A 24,969-nucleotide genomic window follows, 5' to 3' on the forward strand; every position below is an offset into this window, starting at 1 on the left:
AACAGCATTTATAAAGATATTTGAATTTCCAGTTATTCCAGTAATTGACTGACAGGATTGTGTGACAAGATGAAATAATTCCAAGGAGGTAGATACCTAAATCACCAAGTCCATTTTTATTTACAAATGCACAGTATTATGGACTCTGATTAGCTTGCTCAGAATGAAGACAATCTCTGAGAATCCTGTTTTTTTCTATGAGAGAACCCTGTTTCTTTTTTTTCTTTTGTCCAGCTCCCACAGTGCCAGCTCTCAGAGTGAACAGGATGTCAGACACTCCTGTTCATTTTTTTAACTTACCCCCACACTACCGCCTAACTGCGGTACAGTGAGAGACACAAGGTGCACGAATCTTTATTCAAATTTCCACCACCAGGAAGCAAAGAAACACCTGAGTGGCCAGTGACAAGCACTGCCCTTCACATCAAAGGGCAATGCTGTGTGATCAAACAGTGAAGGGGAGGGTAGGGATTAAATCAAAATAGAGTTGGAGGGGGAAATAATGCACTCCACTCCCTGTAGCGCCCACCTCTCCCTGAACAACTCCAGGGTGTTGGTGGAGACCGCGTGCTCCTTCTCCAAGGACACCCAGGCTCTAACGTAACCCCGGAAGAGGGGCAGGCAGTCGGCCCTAACGACCCCCTCCACGGCCCGCTGCCTGGACCTGTTGATGGCCAGTTTGGCCAGGCCCAGGAGCAGACCCACGAGGAGGTCTTCAGACCTGCCCTCCCTCCTCCGTACCGGGTGCACGAAGATCAGGAGCGTGGGACTGAAGTGCAACCAAAAGCAGAGGAGAAGGTTTTTAAGAAAATTAAAAAGGGAGTGCAAACGCCCACACCCAATATACACGTGGTCCACGGACTCCACAGCGCCACAGAACAAGCCTCCCCCCCAGAATCCTGTTTCTTTTTCTTTTCTTTTTTTCTTCTTTTTCTTTTTTTTTTGTGCAGGTGTGAGACACAGTGAGAGACACAAGGTGCACGAATCTTTATTCAATTTCCACCACCAGGAAGATAGGAAAACACCCGAGTGGCCAGTGACAAGCACTGCCCTTCACATCAAAGGGCAATGCTGTGATCAAACAGTGAAGAGGAGGGTAGGGACTAAATCAAAATAGAGTTGGAGGGGGAAATAATGCACTCCACTCCCTGCGGAGCCCACCTCTCCCTGAACAACTCCAGGGTGTTGGTGTACACCACGTGCTCCTTCTCCAAGGACACCCAGGCCCTAACGTAACCCCGGAAGAGGGGCAGGCAGTCGGCCATAACGACCCCCTCCACGGCCCGCTGCCTGGACCTGTTTATGGCCAGTTTGGCCAGGCCCAGGAGCAGACCCACGAGGAGGTCTTCAGACCTGCCCTCCCTCCTCCGTACCGGGTGCCCGAAGATTAGGAGTGTGGGACTGAAGCGCAATCAAAAGCAGAGGAGGAGGTTTTTAAGAAAATCAAAAAGGGAGTGCAAACATCCACACCCAATATACACGTGGTCCACGGACTCCACAGTGCCACAGAACAAGCCTCCACCCCCCCCCCCCCCCCCCCAGAATCCTGTTTCTATCTGTAAGCCAGGCACCCTTGATTAGTCAAGGTTAACACCACAATTAGGAATCTTGTACTCAACATAGTCCACCTGTTCCAATCATTTCATCCATCCCCTTTCAAAATCCTGTTCTTTTTCTTCTAGCTTCTCCAGTGATATTTTCGTTCTAGATCTGGCGCCCTCTGACTCCAACTTGGATACGGACAACATGTATCAGACCATAGCCTATCTCTTGCATCTAGGGCGTCTCGGAAGAAATTCCTCTTCGACTTCAGGTAGTAATGGTATTGAGTTTGCAATGTCAGCTGCATCCATCTCAGACCCTGAGGTTTCTTTGATGCCATGTGGAAGGGGAGAACCCCCGGTTTCTGACAGCCATTCTGACTGTTCTGAGAGACAGGGTGTGTTCTGCTCCTGCCCCATTTGTGAAGTAGCAGCTTTCATGTTATCCACATGTTTGTTCAGGAACACCTTAACTACCGAACTTTGTATGTCATGGAACCTGACAACACATTCACCTCACCTCCTACCCTCGCAGGGCCATTTCCATGGTTTTAACAACCGACTTCATCCCTGAAGTAAACTGTCTCTGTTACTTAGAGGATGTATGTGACTGGCATTGTCATTCCTGCTGCCATTTCAGCCTGCCCCCACAGGTCTGGGAATATCAGCTTTAACCTGGTGCAGAGTCTTCTCCCCATCAGCAACTCTGCTCGGGCTATCGCCGTAGTTGTGTGAGGGCTGGTCCTATAATCAAACAGGAACCAGGACAGTTCTTTCCACCAGACCATTGAACAATAGATGGTATGGCGCTGGCTGAACATGCCAAATACCATTTGACTTTGGCTGACCCTTTTTCAATAACAGGTCTAAGGAGGCCTAGATGGAGGCCGATTTACAGATGAATTTTCTGTAATAATTCACTAATCCAAGGAAAGACCTAAGCTCCAGTACAAACGTGGGAGCCAGGGCTCGTTTGAACCCCGCCACTTTACCTTCCAATGGGTACAACACAGTTTTGTCCACTCTGTAACCCAAGTAGGTCACTGGGGTGCCTGGAACACACATATTTCCCTTTTAAGGCATATGCCCACCTGGGAGAAACGTTTAAGCACAATGTCCAAGTTCTCCAAGTGTTCTTTATTGGTCTCCCCTGTTATTAGTACATCATCCAAATCAATGGCAATCTGGGGTAGCCCTTGTGAAATGTTCTCCATGGTCTATTGGAAAAGGGCGCAGGCTGATGATCCCCCAAATGGCAGCCTTGTATTTTGATAAAAACCGTTAATGGTATTAATGGCATACTTAGAATCATAGAGGTTTATAGCACAGAAACAGACCATTCGGTCCAACTCGCCCATGCTGACCAGAAAACCGAGTAAATCTAGTCCCATTTGCCAATATTTGGGCCATATCCCTCTAAACCCCTCCTAGTCTTGTACCTATCCAGAGGCCTTTTAAATGTTATAATTGTACCAGCCTCCACCACTTTCTCGGGCAGCTCATTCCATACACACAGCTGTGAATTTCACTATTTGGAGATGCTGGTGTTGGACTGGGGTGTACAAAGTTAAAAATCACACAACACCAGGTTATAGTCCAACAGGTTTAATTGGAAGCACTAGCTTTCGGAGCGACGCTCCTTCATCAGGTGATTGTGGAGGGCTCGATCGTAACACAGAATTTATAGCAAAAATTTGCAGTGTGATGTAACTGAAATTATACATTGAAAAACTGATTGTCTTAAGCCTTTCATCTGTTAGAATACAGTGATAATTTCACTTCTTTCATGTGTAAGTCACAAAACCCTTTTTTTAAAAGTTGCATTCTCGGGTTAGCTGTTAATAATGGTGATAGCTAGACAATATGTTGAAGGTGTTAACCCCCTGTGTTCTCTGTCTATGATCTGATGTTTAGATTGTTATCTCACTTTTTAGATTAGAATCAGAGTTTTACATAAATTCATGCAGTTTTTGAGCTCAGAGTTCTACATGGATGTATGCAGTTTTTGAGCAAAGTGCAATGTAACTCTGCAAGTACAAATTCACCACACAAAATATATGTGTGCGTGTGGGTCTTTGTCTGTCTGTGTGCATGTGTCTGTCTGGGGTGGGGGTTGAGAGTGTGAGAAAGTGTGTATGTGTGTGTGTGTAGTGAGTGCAGAGTATCTTAAGTCTGTGAGGGGGTGCATGTGTGAGTGTGGGAGTGTGTGTGGGTGTCTGTGTGTACCTGTGTCCATGTGTATGTGAGAGTGTGTGTGTGTGTGTGTGTGTGTGTCTGTGTAATGCAATGGTGATCACCTGTAATGTGACATGAACCCAAGGTCCCAGTTAGCTAAGTTCGGTACCCATAGGGAGGGCCTCAACCAGGACCTTGGGTTCATGTCACATTACAGGTGATCACCATTGCACTACACACACACACACACACACACACATATACAGATATTCCTACAAACACACACACACACTCTCACATACACACGGACACAGGTACACACAGACGCGCACACAGACACCCACACACACCCTTATAGACACACACACTCCCACACTCTCACATGCACGTCCTCACAGACTTAAGACACTCTGCACTCACTACACACACACACATACACCCTTTCTCACACTCTCAAACCCCACCCCAGACAGACAGACACACACAGACAAAGACCCACACGCACACATATATTTTGTGTGGTGAATTTGTACTTTCAGAGTTACATTGCACTTTGCTCAAAAACTGCATACATTCATGTAGAACTCTGAGCTCAAAAACTGCATGAATTTATGTAAAACTCTGTTATCGCACATTTTAGATTAGAATCAATCTAAACATCATGGCATAGACAGAGAACACAGGGGGCTAACACCTTCAACATATTGTCTAGCTATCACCATTGTTAACAGCTAACCCGAGAATGCAACTTTAAAAAAAAAGGGTTTTGTGATTTACACATGAAAGAAGTGAAACTATCACTGTATTCTAACAGATGCAAGGCTTAACAGACAATCAATCTTTCAATGTATAATTTCAGTTACATCACACTGCAAATTTTTGCTATAAATTCTGTGTTACGATCGAGCCCTCCATAATCACCTGATGAAGGAGTGACGCTCCGAAAGCTAGTGTGCTTCCAATTAAACCTGTTGGACTATAACCTGGTGTGTGATTTTTAACTTTGTGAATTTCACTGTTTGTGTTCTGAGACTCCTCATCCATTGCAATTGCAGGTAGGTGTGGCTCATGTCGAGTTTTGTAAAGGACATCTCCCCACCCCCACCCCCCAGCCCCTGCACCACACCAACTTTGCGTACAAGTCCTCAATGCGAGTGATTGTGTATTTGTCTATCTATGAGAACAGTTTTACCATTTGCTTAAATTCCCCACGAAGGCAAACTCAGTCATCAGGCTTCACAATTGGTCCAATCTGTGCTGCTCATTCTGCATTGGTTTGATGATCCCTTTGTTTTCCAGCCTCCTAATTTTCACCTCAACTAGTGCCTGCAACACAAATGGCACTGGGCAAGCATTGTAAAATCTCAGAATTGCTTCCTGATCAACTTGTAAAGTGGCTTTGGCCCCTTTGATAGTCCCAAGCCCTTTCTGAAATATTCCAAGGTGTTTCACCAGGACTTCAATGAGGCAGCCATTTTCCAATGGAAGAATGTTAAACCAATCGCGGTAAATCTTTCTCAACCAATTCTGCCCCAATCAGCTTGGGCCCAAGCCTTTTACCAGCATCAGTGGTAACTGCATCAGCTGCCTCTCACAGGAGACTGGAACCGAAGTTGTATACTTAATATGCAACAGTTCACCAGTGTGAGCTCTCAGACTGACTGAGATCTTGTGCAAACCTAAGGCTTGGAATCTAATGTGAATCTTGTTAAAGACAGATTCTGCAACCACAGATACAGCTGCACCGGTATCGACTTCCATAGGATTTGAGTGACTATTTAACAAAACATTAACTTTAATCAAATCCAATTTGGATGTCACTGAGCATTTTAATTGCTTGAACTCACATGTAGGGGGACTTTCCAGGGTGTGCACTCTCCTGGGCACCGGCCTACCAGTTTTCTTCTTCACTCAGATCTTGTAGGACTCCTTTGCTGCCTCGAGTCTGCACACTGGCAGCAACTACAATGGCTTGCTGGCTCAGATCCTGAGGAACATTTTAGCCACATGCCTGAGGCCTTGCTTTGTTGTGGGGTTCTGCTGTGGGCTGGCCTAGGATCCTTCTGCTCAAAGTCACAAGTGTGGTGCTGGGTAAGCACAGCCGGTCAGGCAGCATCCAAGGAGCTGGAGAGTCGATGTTTTGAGCATAAGCTCTTCATCAGGAAGGTCTTCAACATTCCTGATGAAGAACTTATGCTCAAATCATCGACTCTCCTGCTCTTTGGATGCTGTCTGACCGGCTGTGCTTTTCCAGCTTTTCCACTTTTTGACTCTGATTTCCAGCATTTGCAGTCCTCCCTCTATCCGTCTGCTCAGAACATGCTCTGCGTGAGGCTCTGCAATTGCCTACACGTGAACTGTGGGACAGCTGTGCACGCAGCTTCATAGAAACCTGGCTCAACCCATCCATCCCAACTATGCACTTCAGGCTGATGATTTTTCTATCTATCGTATGGACTGCACAGCATCCTCAGGTAAGGCAAAGGGTGGAGGGGTTTGCTTCTTAACCAACAACTTGTGGTGCATGGACATTGCAGCCCTGGGCAGGCATTGCTTCTTAAACCTTGAACTCCTCACCATCAAATGCTGCCCCTTCTATCTACAATGGGAATTTACCGTTGCTACACTAACTGCTGTGTACATACCGTCTCAACGCCTTCTATGCTCGCTTTGAGCAGAATTTCGGCTGAGAGGTAACACCTATTCCAACAAGTCCTGACAAACCTATCCCAACAGTCACTGCATCAGAGGCCAGATCAGTTTTTCTTCATGTGAATCCAAGGAGAGTGATGGACCCAGACGGAGTACCAGGCCGTACACTCAGAGCATGCACAGATCAACTGGCAGAGGTCTTCTCGGACATCTTCAAACTCTTCCTGCAGCAGGCCACCGTCCCTGCCTGTTTCAAGAGCGCCAACATCATCCCTGTGCCTAAGAAGGTTCATGCAGCATGTCTCAATGACTACCGCCCAGTGGCCCTAACTTCGGTGGTCATGAAGTGCTTTTAAAGGCTGGTCATGGCGTTAGCCAACCCCAGCCTCCCCATACTCTTGACCCACTCCAATTTGCCTTTTGGACCAACAGATCCGCATCAGATGTGATATCACTTGCCCTTCACTCCTCCCTAGAACATCTTGACACCAAGAACGGCTACCTAAGAATCCTACTCACTGACTACAGTCCAACTTTCAACACTATTATTCTCTCGAGACTCATTAGTAAACTTATTGATCTCTGACTCAGCCCAACTCTCTGCAACTAGATCCTCAGTTTCCTGACCCACAGGCCACAATCAGTGAAGATTGGGGACAATATTTCATCGTCACTAACACTCAATACTGGAGCCCCCCAGGGGTGTGTACTCAGCCCCCTACTTTACTCACTGTATAACCATGACAGCATCACCAAGTACCAGACTAATGCCAAGTTCGCTGATGACCCCACCATAGTCAGTCAAATCTCAGATGGTGATGAAACAGACTACAGACGGGAGGAGGAAGACCTGGTAAAATGGTGCACTGCGAACAACCTAGCTCTCAATGCCAGAAAAACCAAGGAACTCATTATTGATGGTGGGATGTTATTCATGCCGCCCTACACATTAACAGCATAGAGGTGGAATGAGTGGAGATTGTCAAGCTCCTGGGAGTGGTCATCCACAACAAGCTTTCTTGGACTCTTCATGTGGACGCACTGGTTATAAAGGCCCAGCAATGTCTCTTCTTCCTCAGGCAGCTAAGGAAATTTGGCATGATGGTGAATACCCTTTGCCAATTTTTATAGGTGTGCCATCGAGAGCATTCTGTCTGGATGTATCACTACCTGGTAAGGCAACTATACCATTCAAGATCGGAGACGGTTAAAAGAGAGTGGTGAACTCAGCCTGGACAATCATAAAGGCTAACCTCCCACCTATAGAATCCATCTACCACGCCCTTTGTCAAGGAAAGGCCACCGCATTCTTAAAGATCCATCCCACCTTGGCAATGGTTTTCTACAACTTCTACCAACAGGGAGTAGGTACAGAAGCCTGAACACATGCACCAGCCAGTTTTGAAACAGTTTCTACCTACTGTTGTTCGAATACTGAATGGACTCACAAACTCTTAACATTCGCCTGTACCTGTGTTTTTGTTTTTGCCGCTAGATTAGATTACAGATTAGATTACATTACAGTATGGAAACAGGCCCTTCGGACCAACAAGTCCACACCGACCCGCCGAAGCGCAACCCACCCATACCCCTACATTTACCCCTTACCTAACACTACGGGCAATTTAGCATGGCCAATTCACCTAACCTGCACATCTTTGGACTATGGGAGGAAACCAGAGCACCTGGAGGAAACCCACCCAGACACGGGGAGAACGTGCAAACTCCACACACTCAGTCGCGTGAGGCGGGAATTGAACCCGGGTCTCTGGCGCTGTGAGGCAGCAGTGCTAACCACTGTGCCACCGTGCCACCCACAATGCCGCTGTTTACCTACTATTTACTTATCTATGCCACTTAACTCTGTGATCTGCCTGCATTGCTCGCAAGACAAAGTTTTTCACTGTGCCTCAGTACACGTGACAATAAGTTAAATTCAATTCACTTCAAGTGGTGTTCCCAAGCTCAGTCAAACAAGTGAGAGAATCCATTGAGATGCACTGTGGTTCCCATGCTCCAATTACAATGCCAGCTGTTGTGCAGTTAGGCTTCAGCTAGTAGGCACTTTTGCATGGTTACATCATTAATCCCACATACCAAACAGTCTCTCAGCATCTCACTCAAAATCACATGCCTCTGCTAGTCATCTTAAACTTATCATAAATCTTAATACAGATACCTTCAGTTCTCTAACAGCTGAACAAAATCAATAGCATTTCAGAATTAGAGAAGGTTTGGGTTTGTAATATTTCTTAACCAGTTCCATGAACTCTTGGAGGGTTTAGTGTCTGGTGCCTCTGGGAAAGTTAAGCCCCTTATAACTGAAAATGCTGCATGTCCACAAGCAATCAGAATATTACATGTTGCTTTTAATCTGCCCCAATGTCATTTGCCTGGAAAACGTTATCTCAACCCCATGTGATTTTACCTTGCAGACATTGAGTAGGTGTAATATGTTCACACATGCAGACAATGGCCAGCTTGCCTATGATAACTGTGAACAAATGGCCTCCAAGTATCACAGGGAGGAATTAGAAGTGCCATATTTTATGTGAACAGTTACATTTTAGACTGTCGATTTAATTCCATGGTAGAATTGATTCGGGGGAATTGAGATGACAGCTAATTAGCATTTCCACCTCGATAAAGGGCACATATCATTCACATTGTCATGGCATTGGAATTAAGGCCATACGGCCAGAGGAAATTATTGTGAAAATTGTACATTTCCTAAGATATCCCTGAATTTCACAGACAAGGCAGTCTGCAAGAGTCTGAGAAAACACAGACAAAGCAGCAGCCAGTCCTATACCTCAAGTATAGGAAAATATCACAAAGTGAAAGGTGGGTGAGAGCTAATAGTCAGGTTGAAGAGACCAAGCTCACGAGGACTTAAATGAGCGAGGAAGATCTGCCTCTCTTTGTCTAGCCACCATGCAAATCAGTCCTGGGATTTGAAGTCACCTGGTTGGGAAAGTGAAAAGGATTCAGGCCATTAGAAGTGAAAAATAACAATGGACTAGTTCAGGGCAATAAATTACACACTGAAGGAATAGAATGAAATATAAACATGGCAAATGATTTTTAAGGTTACATGTGGGAAATGTTTCAGTAGTATGGAGTATATTTGACCACAAAAAATAGTATTTATTCAACACTGTTCTTAGTTTGCTTGAGTAATGGTAAATTGTTTCTTGCAACTGGATAGATACCCAATTCCTCTCATAGAGAATTCGTGCATAATACTGGCAGGGTCTACCCTTCACAAAGCTGGGCATGAGCCTTGCCCACCTGCAATTGTGTCTAGATTTGGAGTCTCAGAAGCAAGCCACATATAATACCCATAACGGGGTATCTGAGACTACCATTTGGGTTATCATCAGGCCGCGTTCTTTCTCAGTGGACAATTGAGAACATTTTACAAAGTCTGCAAGGGTTTACAAGGATGGCATGGTGTCTCAGTGGTCAGCACTGCTGCCTCACAGTTACAGGGACCCAGGTTTGATTCCAGCCTGGTTAACTGTCTATGTGAAGTTTGCACATTCTCCCTGTTTCTGCATGGGATTCCCCTGGATAGTCCAGTTTCCTCCCACGGTCCAAGGATAGAGTCATAGAGATGCACAGCATTACAGCATTGAACGAGACCCTTTGGTCCAACCCATCCATGCCGACCAGATATCCCAACCCAATCTAGTCCCACCTGCCAGCACCCGGCCCATATCCCTCCAAATCCTTCCTATTCATATACCCATCCAAATGCCTCTTAAATGTTGCAAGTGTACCAGCCTCCATCACATCCTCTGGCAGCTCATTCCATAAAAGTACCATTCTCTGTGTGAAAAAGTTACCTCTTAGGCCTCTTTTATATCTTTCCTCTCTCACCCTAAACCTATGCCCTCTAGTTCTGGACTCCCCGACTCCAAGGAAAAGACTTTGCCTATTTACCTTATCCATGCTCCTCATAATTTTGTAAACCTCTATAAGGTCACCCCTCAGCCTCTGATCCTCCAGGGAAAACAGCCCCAGCCTGTTCAGCCTCTCCTCATTGCTCAAATCCTCCAACGCTGGCAACATCCTTGTAAATCTTTTCTGAACGCTTTCAAGTTTCACAACATCTTTCCAATAGGAAGGTGACCAGAATTGCATGCAATATTCCAACAGTGGCCTAACCAATGTCCTGTACAGCCACAACATGACCTCCCAAATCCTGTACTCAATACTCTGACCAAAAAAGGAAAGCATACCAAACGCCGCCTTCACTATCCTATCTACCTGTGACTCCACTTTCAAGGAGCTATGAACCTGCACTCCAAGGTCTATTTGTTCAGCAACACTCCCTAGGACTTTACCATTAAGTGTACATGTCCTGCTAAGATTTGCTTTCCCAAAATGTAGCACCTCGTATTTATCTGAATTAAACTCCATCTGCCACTTCTCAGCCCATTGGCCCATTTGGTGAAGATCCTGTTGTAATCTGAGGTAACCCTCTTCGCTGTCCACTACACCTCCAATTTTGGAGTCATCTGCAAACTTGCTAACTGTACCGCTTATGCTCGCATCTAAATAATTTATTTAAATGACAAAAAGTAGAGGGCCCAGACCGATCCTTGTGGCACTCCACTGGTCACAGGCCTCCAGTCTGAAAAACAACCCTCCACCACCACCCTCTGTCTTCTATCTTGGAGCCAATTCTGTATCCAAATGGCTAGTTCTCCCTGTATTCCATAAGGTCTAACCTTGCTAATCAGTCTTCCATGGGGAACCTTGTCAAATGCCTTGCTGAAGTCCATATAGATCACATCTACCGCTCTGCCCTCATCAATTCTCTTTGTTACTTCCTCAAAAAACTCAATCAAGTTTGTGAGACATGATTTCCCACACACAAAGCCATGTTGACTATCCCTAATTAGTCATTGCCTTTCCAAATACATGTACATCCTGTCCCACAGGATTCCCTCCAACAACTTGCCCGCCACCGACATCAGGCTCACTGGTCTATAGTTCCCTGGCTTGTCCTTACCACCCTTTTTAAACAGTGACACCACGTTAGTCAATCTCCAGTCTTCCAGCACCTCACTTGTGACTATCAATGATACAAATATCTCAGTAAGAGGCCCAGCAATCACTTCTCTAGCTTCCCACAGAGTTCTAGGGTACACCTGATCAGATCCTGGAGATTTATCCACCTTTACAAGTTTTAAGATATCCAGCACTTCCTCCTCTGTAATATGGACATTTTGCAAGATGTCGCCATCTATTTCCTTACAGTCTATATCTTCCATATCCTTTTCCACAGTAAATACTGATGCAAAATACTGATTTAGTATCTCCCCCATTTTCTGCGGTTCCACACAAAGGCCGCCTTGCTGATCTTTGAGGGGCCCTATTCTCTCCCTAATTACCCTTTTGTCCTTAATGTATTTGTAAAAAACCATGTGGACTCTCCTTAATTCTATTTGCCAAAGCTATCTCATGTTGCCTTTTTGCCCTCCTGATTTCCCTCTTAAGTATATTCCTACTACCTTTATACTCTCCTAAGGATTCACTCAATCTGTCCTGTCTATACCTGACATATGCTTCCTTCTTTTTCTTAACCAAACCCTCAATTTCTTTAGTCATCCAGCATTCCCTACACCTACCTGCCTTTCCTTTCACCCTAATAGGAATATACTTTCTCTGGATTCTCGTTATCTCATTTCTGAAGGCTTCCCATTTTCCATCTGTCCCTTTACCTGCGAATAGTTGCCCCCAATCAGCTTTCGAAAGTTCTTGCCTAATACCATAAAAATTGGCCTTTCTCCAATTTAGAGCTTCAACTTTTAGATCTGGTCTATCCTTTTCCATCACTATATTAAATTAATAGAATTATGGTCACTGGCGCCAAAGTGCTCCCCCAATGACACCTCAGTCACCTGCCCCGCCTTATTTCCCAAGAGTAGATCACTTTTTGCACCTTCTCTAGTAGGTACATCCACATACTGAATCAGAAAATTGTCTTGTACACACTTTACAAATTCCTCTCCATCTAAACCCTTAATGTGTCTTCAAGGCACCCCAAGTGACCTACTTGGGCTGCAGAGTCATAAGATCAAAGGTCCCCCGGCTCCCTCATCTGTACCAGAGCTTAGGTCGTTTCTTGGATGGTGAATTATTATGGGAGATTCATCCATAAACTGACCTCCATCTTGGCACCCTTACACCTGCCATTGGTAAAGAGTTTACGTTGGAAATGGTAATGTATCTAAACAGTAGCCTTTAGGGAAGCAAAACACAGCCATCATCGCCTAAACTGTTACCAAACAATGATCCCAAGTGAGATATGGTGCTGTCATGCAATGCTTCCCTGTACGGTGTCAGGTAGCATTGTCTCACCAGTGGCCCGAAGGAGAGGAACGCTCAATAGTGTATGCTTCCTAGATTTTGGCTGATACTAGACACAAATAGACTTAGATAGGGAAGAAAGATTTGGTAGTCATCTTTGGTGTGAGAAAGTTTCACTAATACCTTTATGGACATAAATTTGTAATAGTAACAGACCACAACCCCTGCTAATGCTACATAAATAAGACAAGGCCTTGCCACCCATTGTTTCTGGTAGAATTCTGTGGTTGGCTCTTATTCCGAGAACAGGTCGTTTCTGCTAAAACGCAATAGTTGTGTTCATCTGAAGTCTCGCGCTATAGAAAATCACACTGTGGAAAACTTTTATAGCAATAGCACTGTAGAATACTGCTAATAGAAAATCACTATATCCGTTCAGTAGAAAGTTTGCGTTATCCAAACAATGTCCACAATTCATCAATCGTGTTATGGCGAAGTTGCACTGATGAAACACACATTACAGCAGAACAAACTATACGTACAGTTACGAGTTGGAACTCCTTCTGCGATGCCAAATGACAAGTGTGAATGCCTTAAGCCACCTCCCACTGGTAGATACACCCCCAGTGGTGCCTCCACTAGAAGAGTTCATTCTAGTTTTAGACGTGTCACTTGATACCAAACTGTCCCGGTTCTTGTTTGATTATGGGACCATCCCGCACGCAACAGCAGGGACATCTCCAACAGAGTCGCTGATGGAGAGAAGACTCTGCACCAGGTTAAACCTGATTATTTCTAGACCTCGGGGGAGGGGGTGCAATGGTGGCAGGAATGCCAATGTGCCTCCTTGAAGCAAAAAAGACAATTTAATTCAGGGGACAAAATTTGATGCCGGAACCATGGGAATGGCCCTGTATGGTAACAAGGCGAGGTTGATGAGAGGTCAGGTCCTGTGACTTATAAAATTTGGCTTGGTGGTACAGTCCTGAACAAACACATGGATCACTTGAAAGCTGTTGGCTTGCAAACAAAGCAGAAGCAAAACATAACTGGCCAATCCTGTCAGAAACTGTAGGTTCTCCCCCTCTGTCTAGTGTTGAGGCAGATGCAGCCTCGATACTGTTACCACCGGAAGAAGAGGAGGAAACTCTCCCAAGACTCTTTAGACACAACAGATGGGCTACAGTGCAGTACACGCTGACTGTGTCAGCATCTGAGTCAGAGGAACTGAACCTAGGGTGAAACATCACAAGAGAAAGACCAGGCCTATATCCCTGTACTTGGTAGGGGGGAAAGGGATGTAGGGATCGGAACTAGCTGAATATTGGGGATATCATTGATTGAGGGCTTTAACTGGGCCAATCAGTAAAGCCCTAGCTAACCAATTAGAATCTCCTCAGTTGAGAGCTGCCTCCGAGCTTTCTGGCCGAGCTGCCTTCTTAACAACCCTATCTACTTGGATGGCAAGTTTGAGGGATCTATGGATATGGATGCCAAGATCCCTCTGTTCCTCCACACTGCCAAGAATTCTGCCTTTAATCCTGTAATCTGCATTCAAATTCAACCTTCCAAAGTAAATGACTTCATACTTTTCCAGGTTGTACTCCATCTGCCACTTATCAGCTCAGCTTTGCATCCTGTCAATGTCCCTTTGCAACCCACAACAGCCCTCCACACTATCCACTACTCCACCAATTTCCATGTCATTGACAAACTTACTAACCCACCCTTCCACTTCCTCATCCAAGTCATTTATAAAAATCACAAAGAGCAGAGTTCCCAGAACTGATCCCTGTGGAACATCACTGGTCATTGAGCTCCAGGCTGAATACCTTTCATCCACCACCACCCTCTGTGTTCTCTTGGCCAGCCATTTCTGTATCCAGACAGCCAAACGTCCCTGTATCCCATGCCTCTTTAATTTCTGAATGAGCCTACTATGGGGGAAACCTTATCAAATGCCTTGCACACCACATCCACTGCTCTACCTTCATCAATGTGTTTCATCACATCCTCAAAGAATTTAATAAGGTTTGTGAGGCATGATCTGCCCCTCACAAAGCCATATTGACTAGCTGTAATCAAACTATGATTTTCCAAATAATCATAAATTCTGTCTCTCAGAATCCTCTCCAATACTTTGCCTACCACAGACATAAGATTGACTGGTCTGTCATTGCCAAGGTTAACCCTATTCCCTTTCTTGAACAAGGGATACAGCTGCACATATAGGAGATTCACGTGACCAGGAAGCCACACTTATTAGTTACAGCAATTCTTTTACAATGCAAGGTCAATATGAATGGTTTTACTGCTGAAAAATGCATGCACCTCCTGAAAATCTCATTGCTCCTTTAAGTTATTAACAGTTAATATTTGCAATTTGTTGAGCTACTTAAAGTGCTGCCAAGCAAAGATGTTTCACAGCTAGTCGAGAATTGGATTAACATTAAACTGGCTACAGCTGGTGTAGTTTTGTAGTAAACTAAAACAAAACTAGGAGATTTAGAATCGCCTCAGTTAAGGGGACTGACTCTGAGCTGGCTGGCCACAGCTAGTGAACTGTGCATAAGCAAACAAAGGGTGACTTGGTGATGGGATACCAGCCTCTGTGCAGTTATTTCAGCCAGCATCCAAATTCAGTGTGTAATAGGAAGGCAGATGTTAGCCTTTATTTCAAAGGGAATGTAATATAAAATTAGGAAGATTTTGCTATAAGTCAGACCATGGCAGGAATACTGTGAATGGTTTTGAGTCCCTTACATAGGAGCATTTATATTCCTGCATTGGAGGCAGTGCAGAGAATGTTGACTAGGCTGATAGCAGGTATAGAGGGGTTGTCTTCTGAGAGGTTCAGTAGATTGGACCTGTACTCTTTGGAATTCAGAAGAATGAGTGGCGATTTTGGAAAACTATTTAAGATTCTTAGGGAGGATGCAAAAATGTTGCTTCCCCTTGTCGGAGAGTTAGGGTCAGAGGGTATAATCTCAGAGTAAGGGGTCATAGATACAGGGGACAGAGGTGAGGGGAATGTTCTCCCAACTCCGTAGAAGAACCTGCTACCTTTTACGGACAACTTAAAGGACAGCCTGTGGGGAGCCACTGAACTTTGTCTGTGTAAGTTATCTTTGTGAATTGGAAAGGGCGGGAGGAAAAAGTGGAGATGTTCAAAGAAATAATGATGAAGGAGGGGAGTGATGAGGATTCAAGAACATGAATCGACAGATCAAAGTGAGGATTGTTGGGTGAAAAGATGGAAGGAGTTAAGGATTATGGAGGCTGTGTCAAAGTTTTCCAATGGCCTTGTAGATGGATAATCACTTCTCCCATTCAGCGCCTGTTTTTCCTGCCTGCTGATGTTTAGAACATAGGACACAGAACAGTACAGCACCATACAGGTCCTTTGACCTTCCATGTTGGACCGACCTCTTATCCTACACTGAGATCAACCATCCTCCTTCCCCTTCATTTTACTATCATCCATGTGCCTATCCAAGAGTAATTTAAGTTTCCCAATGTATCTGACTCTACTACCATTCTATACACCCACCACTCTCTATGTAAAGAGCCTATCTCTGACATCTCCCCTAAACCTTTCTCCAATCAACTTAAAATTATGCCCCCTCATGATTTCTGTCCTGGGAGAAAGTCTCTGGCTATCCACTCTCTCTATGCCTCTCATCATCTTGTACACCTCTATCAAAGCACGTCTCATTCTTCTTTGCTCCAATGAGAAAGGCCCTAGCTCCCTCAATCTTTCTTCATAAGACATGCCCTCCAGTCCAGACAGCACTATGGTAAATCTCCCCTGTACCCTTTCTAAAGCTTCCACATCCTTCCAATAATGAGGCAACCAGAATTGAACACAATATTCCAAGTGTGGTCTAACCAGGGCTTTATAGAGCTACAGCATAACCTCGTGGCTCTACACGGAATCTCCCGTTTGCTGAGGTCAAATCCCTACCTGGAATTGAGTCAGTTGACTGCCCTGCCATGTAAGTGCATGTTGTTTCCTGACAAGTGAACAGGCCATAATCCCAGCCCTGCTGTGTTTTTCTTATTAAACTCCTCCCTGTTTGTGTGAGCCAGGTGTAAAGAATGAAAATGAAAGACTGCTTATCATCCAGGCACACTGAAGAGATTGGTTTTGACTGGAGCCAATCATGTCATGTTATTGAATTTAGAGTTGGGTTTCATTGTCACATATACTCAAGTACAAGGATACAGGAGTTCAGTGAAAAATTTGCAATGTCGCCATTCATGGCACCATCTTAGGTACAAGGTGTGATGTTAAGAGATCAAATTGGACTATCTCCCTGGACATTATTGTAATATAAAAGGGTTAAACTGCACTGTCTTCCTCGAACATTTGGAAAGTGGATGGAGACAACATTCATGCAGGAATGTGGATGACACCCACTCCATTTAGACAGTCATTTACTATTACTCTCCTGCTATAATCAAATTAAACTCTCATTCAGTCCCTTCCATTTAGAAATACTTTCATAGCCAGCCCCCAGCCAATTAGGTTCGCTTGCATGATCATCCCCAATACTGAAGCGCATCACACCTACATTGTCCAGGGAAGTAGCAGAGCCAGAACTCGTTTGCAGAGCCACCACAAAGCTAGGACATAGCACTACACCTACATTGTCTTGGGGAATCACATAATCAGGAAATCATTTGCATAACGATTCCCCAGGATTAGGGCATTTACATTTACATTATCTCCAAGAATGATCTCATCCTACCATTGTGCCTGGGGCAACATAACTGTCCTGTATAAAGGGGGATGTGTTTTCTTTGTTTGGGGCCTCATTTTGACTTGATTTCACCTTACCAGAGAAGGGTGCCAGAGGGCTCACCTAACTTGTGCAAGCTTGAATAAACTTTAACTGTTTGCACAAGTTGGTGTGTGCGAATCGCATCTTGTGTGTGAAACCTTGAAAAAGAACTTAACAAAGGTACTTAGGTACAAAATCTTTGGTAAAATGTCGAAAAATAAAGAAATAGGTTAATGCTTCAACATTGCAGTTCTTCATAGCATAAAAGTAGTAAATAAGAAATAAAGTTAAAAGTTCAAACATGGGCCTGCAGTAACTCCACACTGACCTTTCCCAGGAGGGGCTTGATCTCTTTCCCACACTGGACTCGATCTGTCCCCTGTGCTGAGCTCAATCTCTCAATCCCTGTGACTCCATGCTGCCGTATCACTACCGACCACTATCCAGGCTCACCAGCCGCCTCACCACAGGCCACTGGAGTCCTGCTCTTATGCCGCTTCAGGCCGCCAAACACTTCCACAATGCCACCAAACACTGCCCGGAAACACCTACCACCTCATGGCCAACCACCAAAGTCCTTGGCTGGGCCTCCAGTCGCCATCATTGTCACTGCTGCCTCCCCAAGCTAGCTCACTCCAGAAGGTAAGTACAGAAAAAAACTAAAACAAACTCTTAAAAAAAAAGAAATTCACAACAAAAGAAGAAAGAAAGCGGCCAGAACGGATGTGCTCCAGGCTCAGGAGCCCTACTTGGTCGCCATTTTGGAATATTGAGTTGTCAGATGAAGGGATCTCTGGACAGTGATGTCACCAGAACAGTCCTGAGTTGAGTTAAAGAGGGGTCAAAGAAGGGCAGCTAATTGATATCTATAGATTTTGAATAAAGCAAAGTGATTGTTAAATAATCTTCATGAATCAGATAGTGACAGGTGAGTAAACCGTACTGGAGAAGCATGCACATTTGAGAGACACTGAGACTAATGACGGCAATTCATTGTTAGTTCAATGTTTAGATTTGTTGATTGTGGTTTCACTGTTACGAAATAAGTTTTAAAAGTGAACTCTTGCTTATTGTCTTTCTCCATCAGGGTTATTTTGGAAATTTGGTTTAATCAAGTACTTGGTCTCCAGGAGATTATTATTAACATATGCAAAAATACTACTCATTGCAAATAAAATTTAGTCCATTTAGTGATGCCAGCTGTAATTGCCTTCTGTTGAGGTTATTTAAAGTATATGGATGGTTATTATAGTACATTGATAATAAAAACTAAATGATTTCTATTGATGATCAATTAGATATCTCAGATTGTAAAGAAGAAGCTCAGTCATACCTCTCTTTCATCTTTGGCAGGACAAGCTGGGTCATCTGCAAATGACCAAGATATACTTCATTATACATCTTCTCATAAACAAGTATCTTTTGACTGCATTCAGCAATATGTATTGAAATTCACTAAAATCAGACTACACAATTATGTTTTCCTGACATTGAATTGTCAACTTTGTTTTAATACTAGATTAGATTAGATTACTTACAGTGTGGAAACAGGCCCTTCGGCCCAACAAGTCCACACCGACTCACCGAAGCGCAACGCACCCAGACCCATTCCCCTACATTTACCCCTTCACCTAACACTATGGGCAATTTAGCATGGCCAATTCACCTAACCTGCACATTTTTGGACTGTGGGAGGAAACCGGAGCACCTGGAGGAAACCCCCGCAGACACGGGGAGAATGTGCAAATTCCACACAGTCAGTCACCTGAGATGGGAATTGAACCTGGTTCTCTGATGCTGTGAGGCAGCAGTGCTAACCACTGTGCCATCATGCCGCCCATAAAATGTTCTGCAGTACAATGTTCCCACCCAGGATGTAATATATAGGATTAGAAATATAGGATGAGAAGTATTTTACTTTATGGGAGGAAAAAACTCTACTTCACAATTTGCTTAACATTTGCTTATGAGATCTGCATGTCACGTGTAAAGTCAGCATCTATTCCTCATCCTTAATTACCCTTCGATTGATTGGATCGCTTGGCCATTTCAGAGGGCAGTTAAGAGTGAACCACATTGCTGTGGGTCTGCAGTCACATGCAGGCCAGAGCAGATGAGAGCTGTAAGGGTAAGATTTCCTTCCCTAAATGACATCAGTGAACCAGACAGGTTTTTATGACAATCAGCAATTGTTGCACAGTCATCATTAGACCAGGTTTTAATTCCAGATCTTTACTGAATTCACATTTCATCGTCTACAGTCGTAGGATTAGAATTTACTGTCCAAAAATATTAGTCTGGAATTCTAGGCAACTAATCGTGTGATTTTACCACTGTGCCACCACTTCTCCCACTATTTCAAAATGGACTGATATTTACACACTACTAGAAGACTCTTCCTGAGCCACTGGGCATCACCTATTTGTGGGTTTGGGTCTAGCCTGCCAGTTCAGGGAGACCTATATCATCTCTTGTTCGGAATGCCTGCTGAAACACAAGTCAATGAGGCTACTGCAAGGCCACAGTGGGCTGGATATCACAGAGAGAATGAATGACATCAGTAAGGTTTGGGGAAAGCTCACAGCAGGTGCCCTACTTTCCTGATGAGCAGACACTCAATCTAACAGCCATTAATTGAGGGGGCCACAGCTATCTCTGACTCCCGCTCCAAGGTGACAAATGCTCACATTGTTTATCCTGTTGTTGTGCCAAGTGACTACCATTCCACTCAATTACATGCTCTACCTGATTCCTAATTCAGCAAGGCAACATCAATGCATTCACTGCAACATGATGTCTGACATGCTCTCAAGTAACTGTATGTGTACTGGACATTCAGAAATCATCCTTCTTTGAAATGAAATCCCATAAGAACAGATTGCCAGTTTCATAAGCCAAAATAGATGGAAGCAACAGGGTTTCTCCTTCTCGTGTGCTATAACTTCATATGTGATAACCTTCTTAAAACCTCCTTTCAACTTTAGTAAGCCATCCATTTACCCTAAAAACTGAATTCAGCATATAGCTTCTTTTTCACTTCCTTTCAGTTTTGCAAGTTAATAGCATTATATTTTTTTCAATACAGCCATCTGCAATAGTTTTTTAATAGTGATGCAATTAAAACAGCGTGTAAAAATGTACATTATATCTATGTGTAAGAATGCTAATTATTGCATTTTTGTAACAAGCCATACTCAGACACCTATTTAATGAAACTCATTGTAATAGTGATTCAACATTTACAAATGTCTTTCTTTTGCAAAATTTACACATTTCATAAACAGGGAAAAAACAAAATGAAATGAAATGAGAATTGTTCCATGTCACTTTAACTAATGTCACACATTCCTGTTGAAAAGAAGAAATTTGTTTGAGCTGGCAAACATACCTTGACAACAGATATCACATTAACATTGATGATATCATCGAGAGTCTAATGTACAGAAACAGAAAGAAAATTAGCAAAAAATAGATTAAGATTAGAATCAGTGCTATTGCAAGTGATTAACAAATATTTAAATTTCCACATAGTAAATTCAAATTCAAATTTCCTCATAACATTATTGAAAATACAATTGTTTAATTAATAATGTAAAGCAGGTTGTCTTCTCCATGGCCAAAAGACACTCAAGTTTACCATTGTGCGATGGTGGAAGTTAATCCAGTCTCCTGGAGTGTTAGTACTGCAGTTGACATAAACAAAGTTAGCTGTTTTTTTAAAATTAAGCTTAGCATGCAGCTACAAGTGCAAGTAAAATTAAAAGTAATCATGTAACTAGCATAGTTGTAGAAAATACAATGAATTTGATCAAAACAAATTGCTTTTTTAGTGAATTCAATTGAACTATTTACAAAAATCCATATGGCAAACAGTAAATGAAACAAATTGTAAGCTTTCACACAGATCAAAATATTTAGTTATCCCTTACTGTCAATTCAAATCTCAATATTTGAGCAACCACAACAACTGCTCCACTTCCACATCATGTTAAATAATGTTGAATGGTCCTCCTCCATTCACCAAGCCACAAATTACAGCTAGGTTACAAGCATCCTTTCTATGTCACAACCAGTGAGTTTGAACAACTGAAAATGAATGAAAATGGAGGAGAACGAAAGGATTAAAGGATTTCCATCCTTCCAGCCTACCAGAAATATTCTTCCATCCCACCATGCCAAGGAAGTTATCAACCCAAATATCACCTGTTCTGTCACATATAAATAAATTATGGCATATTCCAAAGACCCTGTCAATTTCTCTTCCCCTCATCTCAGCTACCATTGATCCAAGAACCATGAAAAAGAAGTAAGGCAAAGAAAATCCCAAGTTCAATAGTTAGAGGAAGAGAACCTAATCATAGGCACCTCTCCCTTTATTCAGCCATTTATCATTTCCTAAAGAGCTCTCAGTTTAGAAACTGCAAGACCTTGTAGTCCCCTGTACTGGCTGCTCATTAGCCCAGCAGCAGGTATCCCATGCAACACTGGTGTATTCCTTGCTGATGGCATCTCACCAGAAGTCTAATTCTGAAAAAAGAGCTACAATCCTTGAAAATGGCTGTGGTTGCAAAGGGACGAAAACAAAAGAAGTGCCACTTTGACCTTCCTGCACAAGAAAATTTAGTCTGAAATAATACTGATGGAGAGCATCACAGTCAATCCTGATCCTGTTCACATCAGACATAAACTAACACATATTTTGAAATAAACGTTCATTACTGGACAACAATCAAACAATTGTGTTATCTGCTCTCCATGGAGACAAGGCTATTTAGAGCTTCTTTAACTGCTGCCTCTCCTGAAGTCAGCCATCTCAGCACATCAGAGACTGAAATGTAATCTTTATGATTTGCAGAGACCAATACTTCACCCATAGGGTAAACATGCTAACATCAGAGTGCATGTTAACATTCTTGACAAAGAAAATCTGCTCGGAGAAAGTGAGGACTGCAGATGCTGGAGATCGGAGTCAACAAATGTGATGCTGGAAAAGCACAGCCGGACAGGCAGCATCCGAGGAACAGGAGAATCAACATTTTGAGCATAAGCTCTTCATCATGAATGAGGCTAGTGGCCTAAGGGGGCTGATAGATATATGAAGGGGGGTTGGGGGGGTGAAGATAGCTAGGAATGCAATAGGTGGATGAGGGTGGAGGTGAAGCTAATAGGTCTGAGAGGAGGGTGGACCAGATAGGTAGGGAGGAAGATGGATAGGTAGGACAGTTCAAGAGGGCGGTGCTGACTTGGAAGGTTAAATCTGGGTTAAGATGGGGCGAGGGGAAATGAGGAACCTGGTGAAATCCACATTGATCCCGTGTGGTTGGAGAATCCCGAAGCAGAAAATGAGGCGTTCTTCCTCCAGGCGTCGTGTGGTTAGGGTTTGGCGATGGAGGAGGCCCAGGAGCTGCATGTCCTTGTTGGAGTGAGACGGGGAGTTAAAGTTTTCAGCCACAGGGCGGTGGGGTTGTTTGACTCACGTGTCCCGGAGATGTTCTCTGAAAGGATTTCCCAGACATGTTTCCCCCTCCCACATGGTCACCGATGCCCTCCAGCATATCTCCTCCACTTCCCCCACCTCTGCCCTTGAACCCTACCCCTCTAATCAAAATAAGGACAGAATCCCCCTGCTCTTCACCTTCCACCCCACCAACCTCCAGATACATCCCATCATCCTCCTTTGCCACCTACAACAGACCCCACCACCAGAGATATATTTCCCTCCCCACCCCTACCCGCATTCTGGAGAGACCATTCCCTCCGTGACTCCCTCATCAGATCCAGACCCCCCACCAACACCCCCTCCACTTCCGGCACTTTCCCCTGCCACCACAAGAAGTACAAAACCTGCACCAACACCACCTCCCTTACCTCCATCCAAGGCCCCAAAGCTTCCTTCCACATTCAACAGAGGTTCAGCTGTACTTCCATATCATCTATTGTGTCTATTGCTTCCGATATGGTCTTCTCTACAGTGGGGAGACAGGACGCCAACTTGCGGATCATTTCAGAGAACATCTCCAGGACATCCGAACCAAACAACCCCAATGCCCTATAGCTGAACATTTTAACTTCCCCTCACACTAAGCCAAGGATTTGCAAGTCCTGGGCGTCTTCTATCGCCAATCCCCAACCACACAACACTAGAGGAAGAACACCTCATCTTCTGCCTTGGGAACCTTCCAACCACACAGGATCAAATGTGGATTTCACCAGTTTCCCTATTTCCCTCCCCCCACCCACCCCCAACCTTATCCCAGATCCAACCTTCCAACTTGGCACTGTCCTACCTGTCCATCTTCCTCCCCAGTTATCTGCTCCACTCTCCTCTCTGACCTATCACCTTTACCTCCACCTTCAGCTACCTATCGCATTCCCAGCTATTTTCCCCCAGCCTTACCGCCCCCAACCGCATTTATCTCTCAGCCTCCTTAGGTCACTAGCCTCATTCCTGAGAGAAAATGCTGCATACTTGAGAAAGCTTGACAAACAATTTATGATAAAACTCATCAGAGATGTGGTTTCTAATCAACAAAGTTAATTCTTTGTTTTCAAAGTATGAACAAATGTATTAAAAAGAATTCTTTCCCCAATTCTCAGTTCTTTTATACTTCAATAAGTCTTTGATGACAACTGTTTCCCATAAATGGCTACAAACATTTCAACTTGAACAGACAGCAAACTTTCTATTAACTGGCATCTTTTGCTCAGGCAAGTCTGGAATAACGCACATTTCAGCAGTGCGATTTAGCTATAATGCTGCTGAAGGATTGGGGACGGTATTTTTGAGAACGTTTACCTCTGTTGGCAATCGTGCAATTCCAGCAGGAATCAGTTCACATGCTTTGTTCTGTGCACGCACTGATGCGTGCGCCATTCTGCACATGCACAACATCAGCTACCAACACAGTAGCTTTCTATGAAAGGTATTGTACAGAGAGCAGCTTTCTTATATTTTTTAAATGTACTGTGTTAAATTTACTTTTGTTTCATTAATACATTTGATTTCAACTCTCACTCAGGCTGTGCTATATTTTGTGCTAGATTTTTGGGTAATATTTGCATGATTGTATGTGATATTTTTTACTGGTCTGCCTGTAACCCCCACTTTTCCCATAAGCCCCATTAATTATATTAAGTGATTTTCTATTAAGTGAGGTTTCGCTGGAAGGCAACTACGGCATTGTAGGAGAACCACCTATACTGGCATTCTCGATAAACAGACAAAAATTATGTAACTGAAATATCAGAAGTTTACTGTATTATTGTGATCACCACAATGTCATAGTAGTCAACTGAGGACACAAGTGAGAAGGCTCTCTGTCAATATTATTTAAGGCAAAGTTGCATTATTATTTAAGTGATTTATACTGTAAATAAAGTATAACAGTCAAGTGTGCACCCCCTACATTATGTTTCTATTACTTAGTATGCTTTTTTACATTGAATATTTTTCACCTATTGATCGACTGGAATATTTGTTCAACCAGGATACTCCT

The 24,969-nt window shown here is 43.7% G+C and overlaps 1 protein-coding gene across 3 annotated transcripts in view; it reads right to left on the reverse strand.

Annotated features, from left to right (window-relative positions):
* The window catches only part of hsd17b3 (hydroxysteroid (17-beta) dehydrogenase 3), an 89,576-nt gene that overhangs the window by 23,948 nt on the left and 40,659 nt on the right, over positions 1 to 24,969 (reverse strand). For all 3 annotated transcript variants that reach the window (XM_072591791.1, XM_072591796.1, XM_072591786.1), the window contains 2 exons: positions 20,862 to 20,906; positions 18,807 to 18,841 (listed from right to left, as the gene is read on the reverse strand). In XM_072591791.1, the coding sequence (XP_072447892.1) occupies positions 18,807 to 18,841; positions 20,862 to 20,906 (80 nt within the window). The remainder of the gene's footprint in view (positions 1 to 18,806; positions 18,842 to 20,861; positions 20,907 to 24,969) is intronic.

Source organism: Chiloscyllium punctatum, chromosome 2 (genome assembly GCF_047496795.1).
Source record: "Chiloscyllium punctatum isolate Juve2018m chromosome 2, sChiPun1.3, whole genome shotgun sequence".
Classification (NCBI taxonomy): Eukaryota; Metazoa; Chordata; class Chondrichthyes; order Orectolobiformes; family Hemiscylliidae; genus Chiloscyllium; species Chiloscyllium punctatum.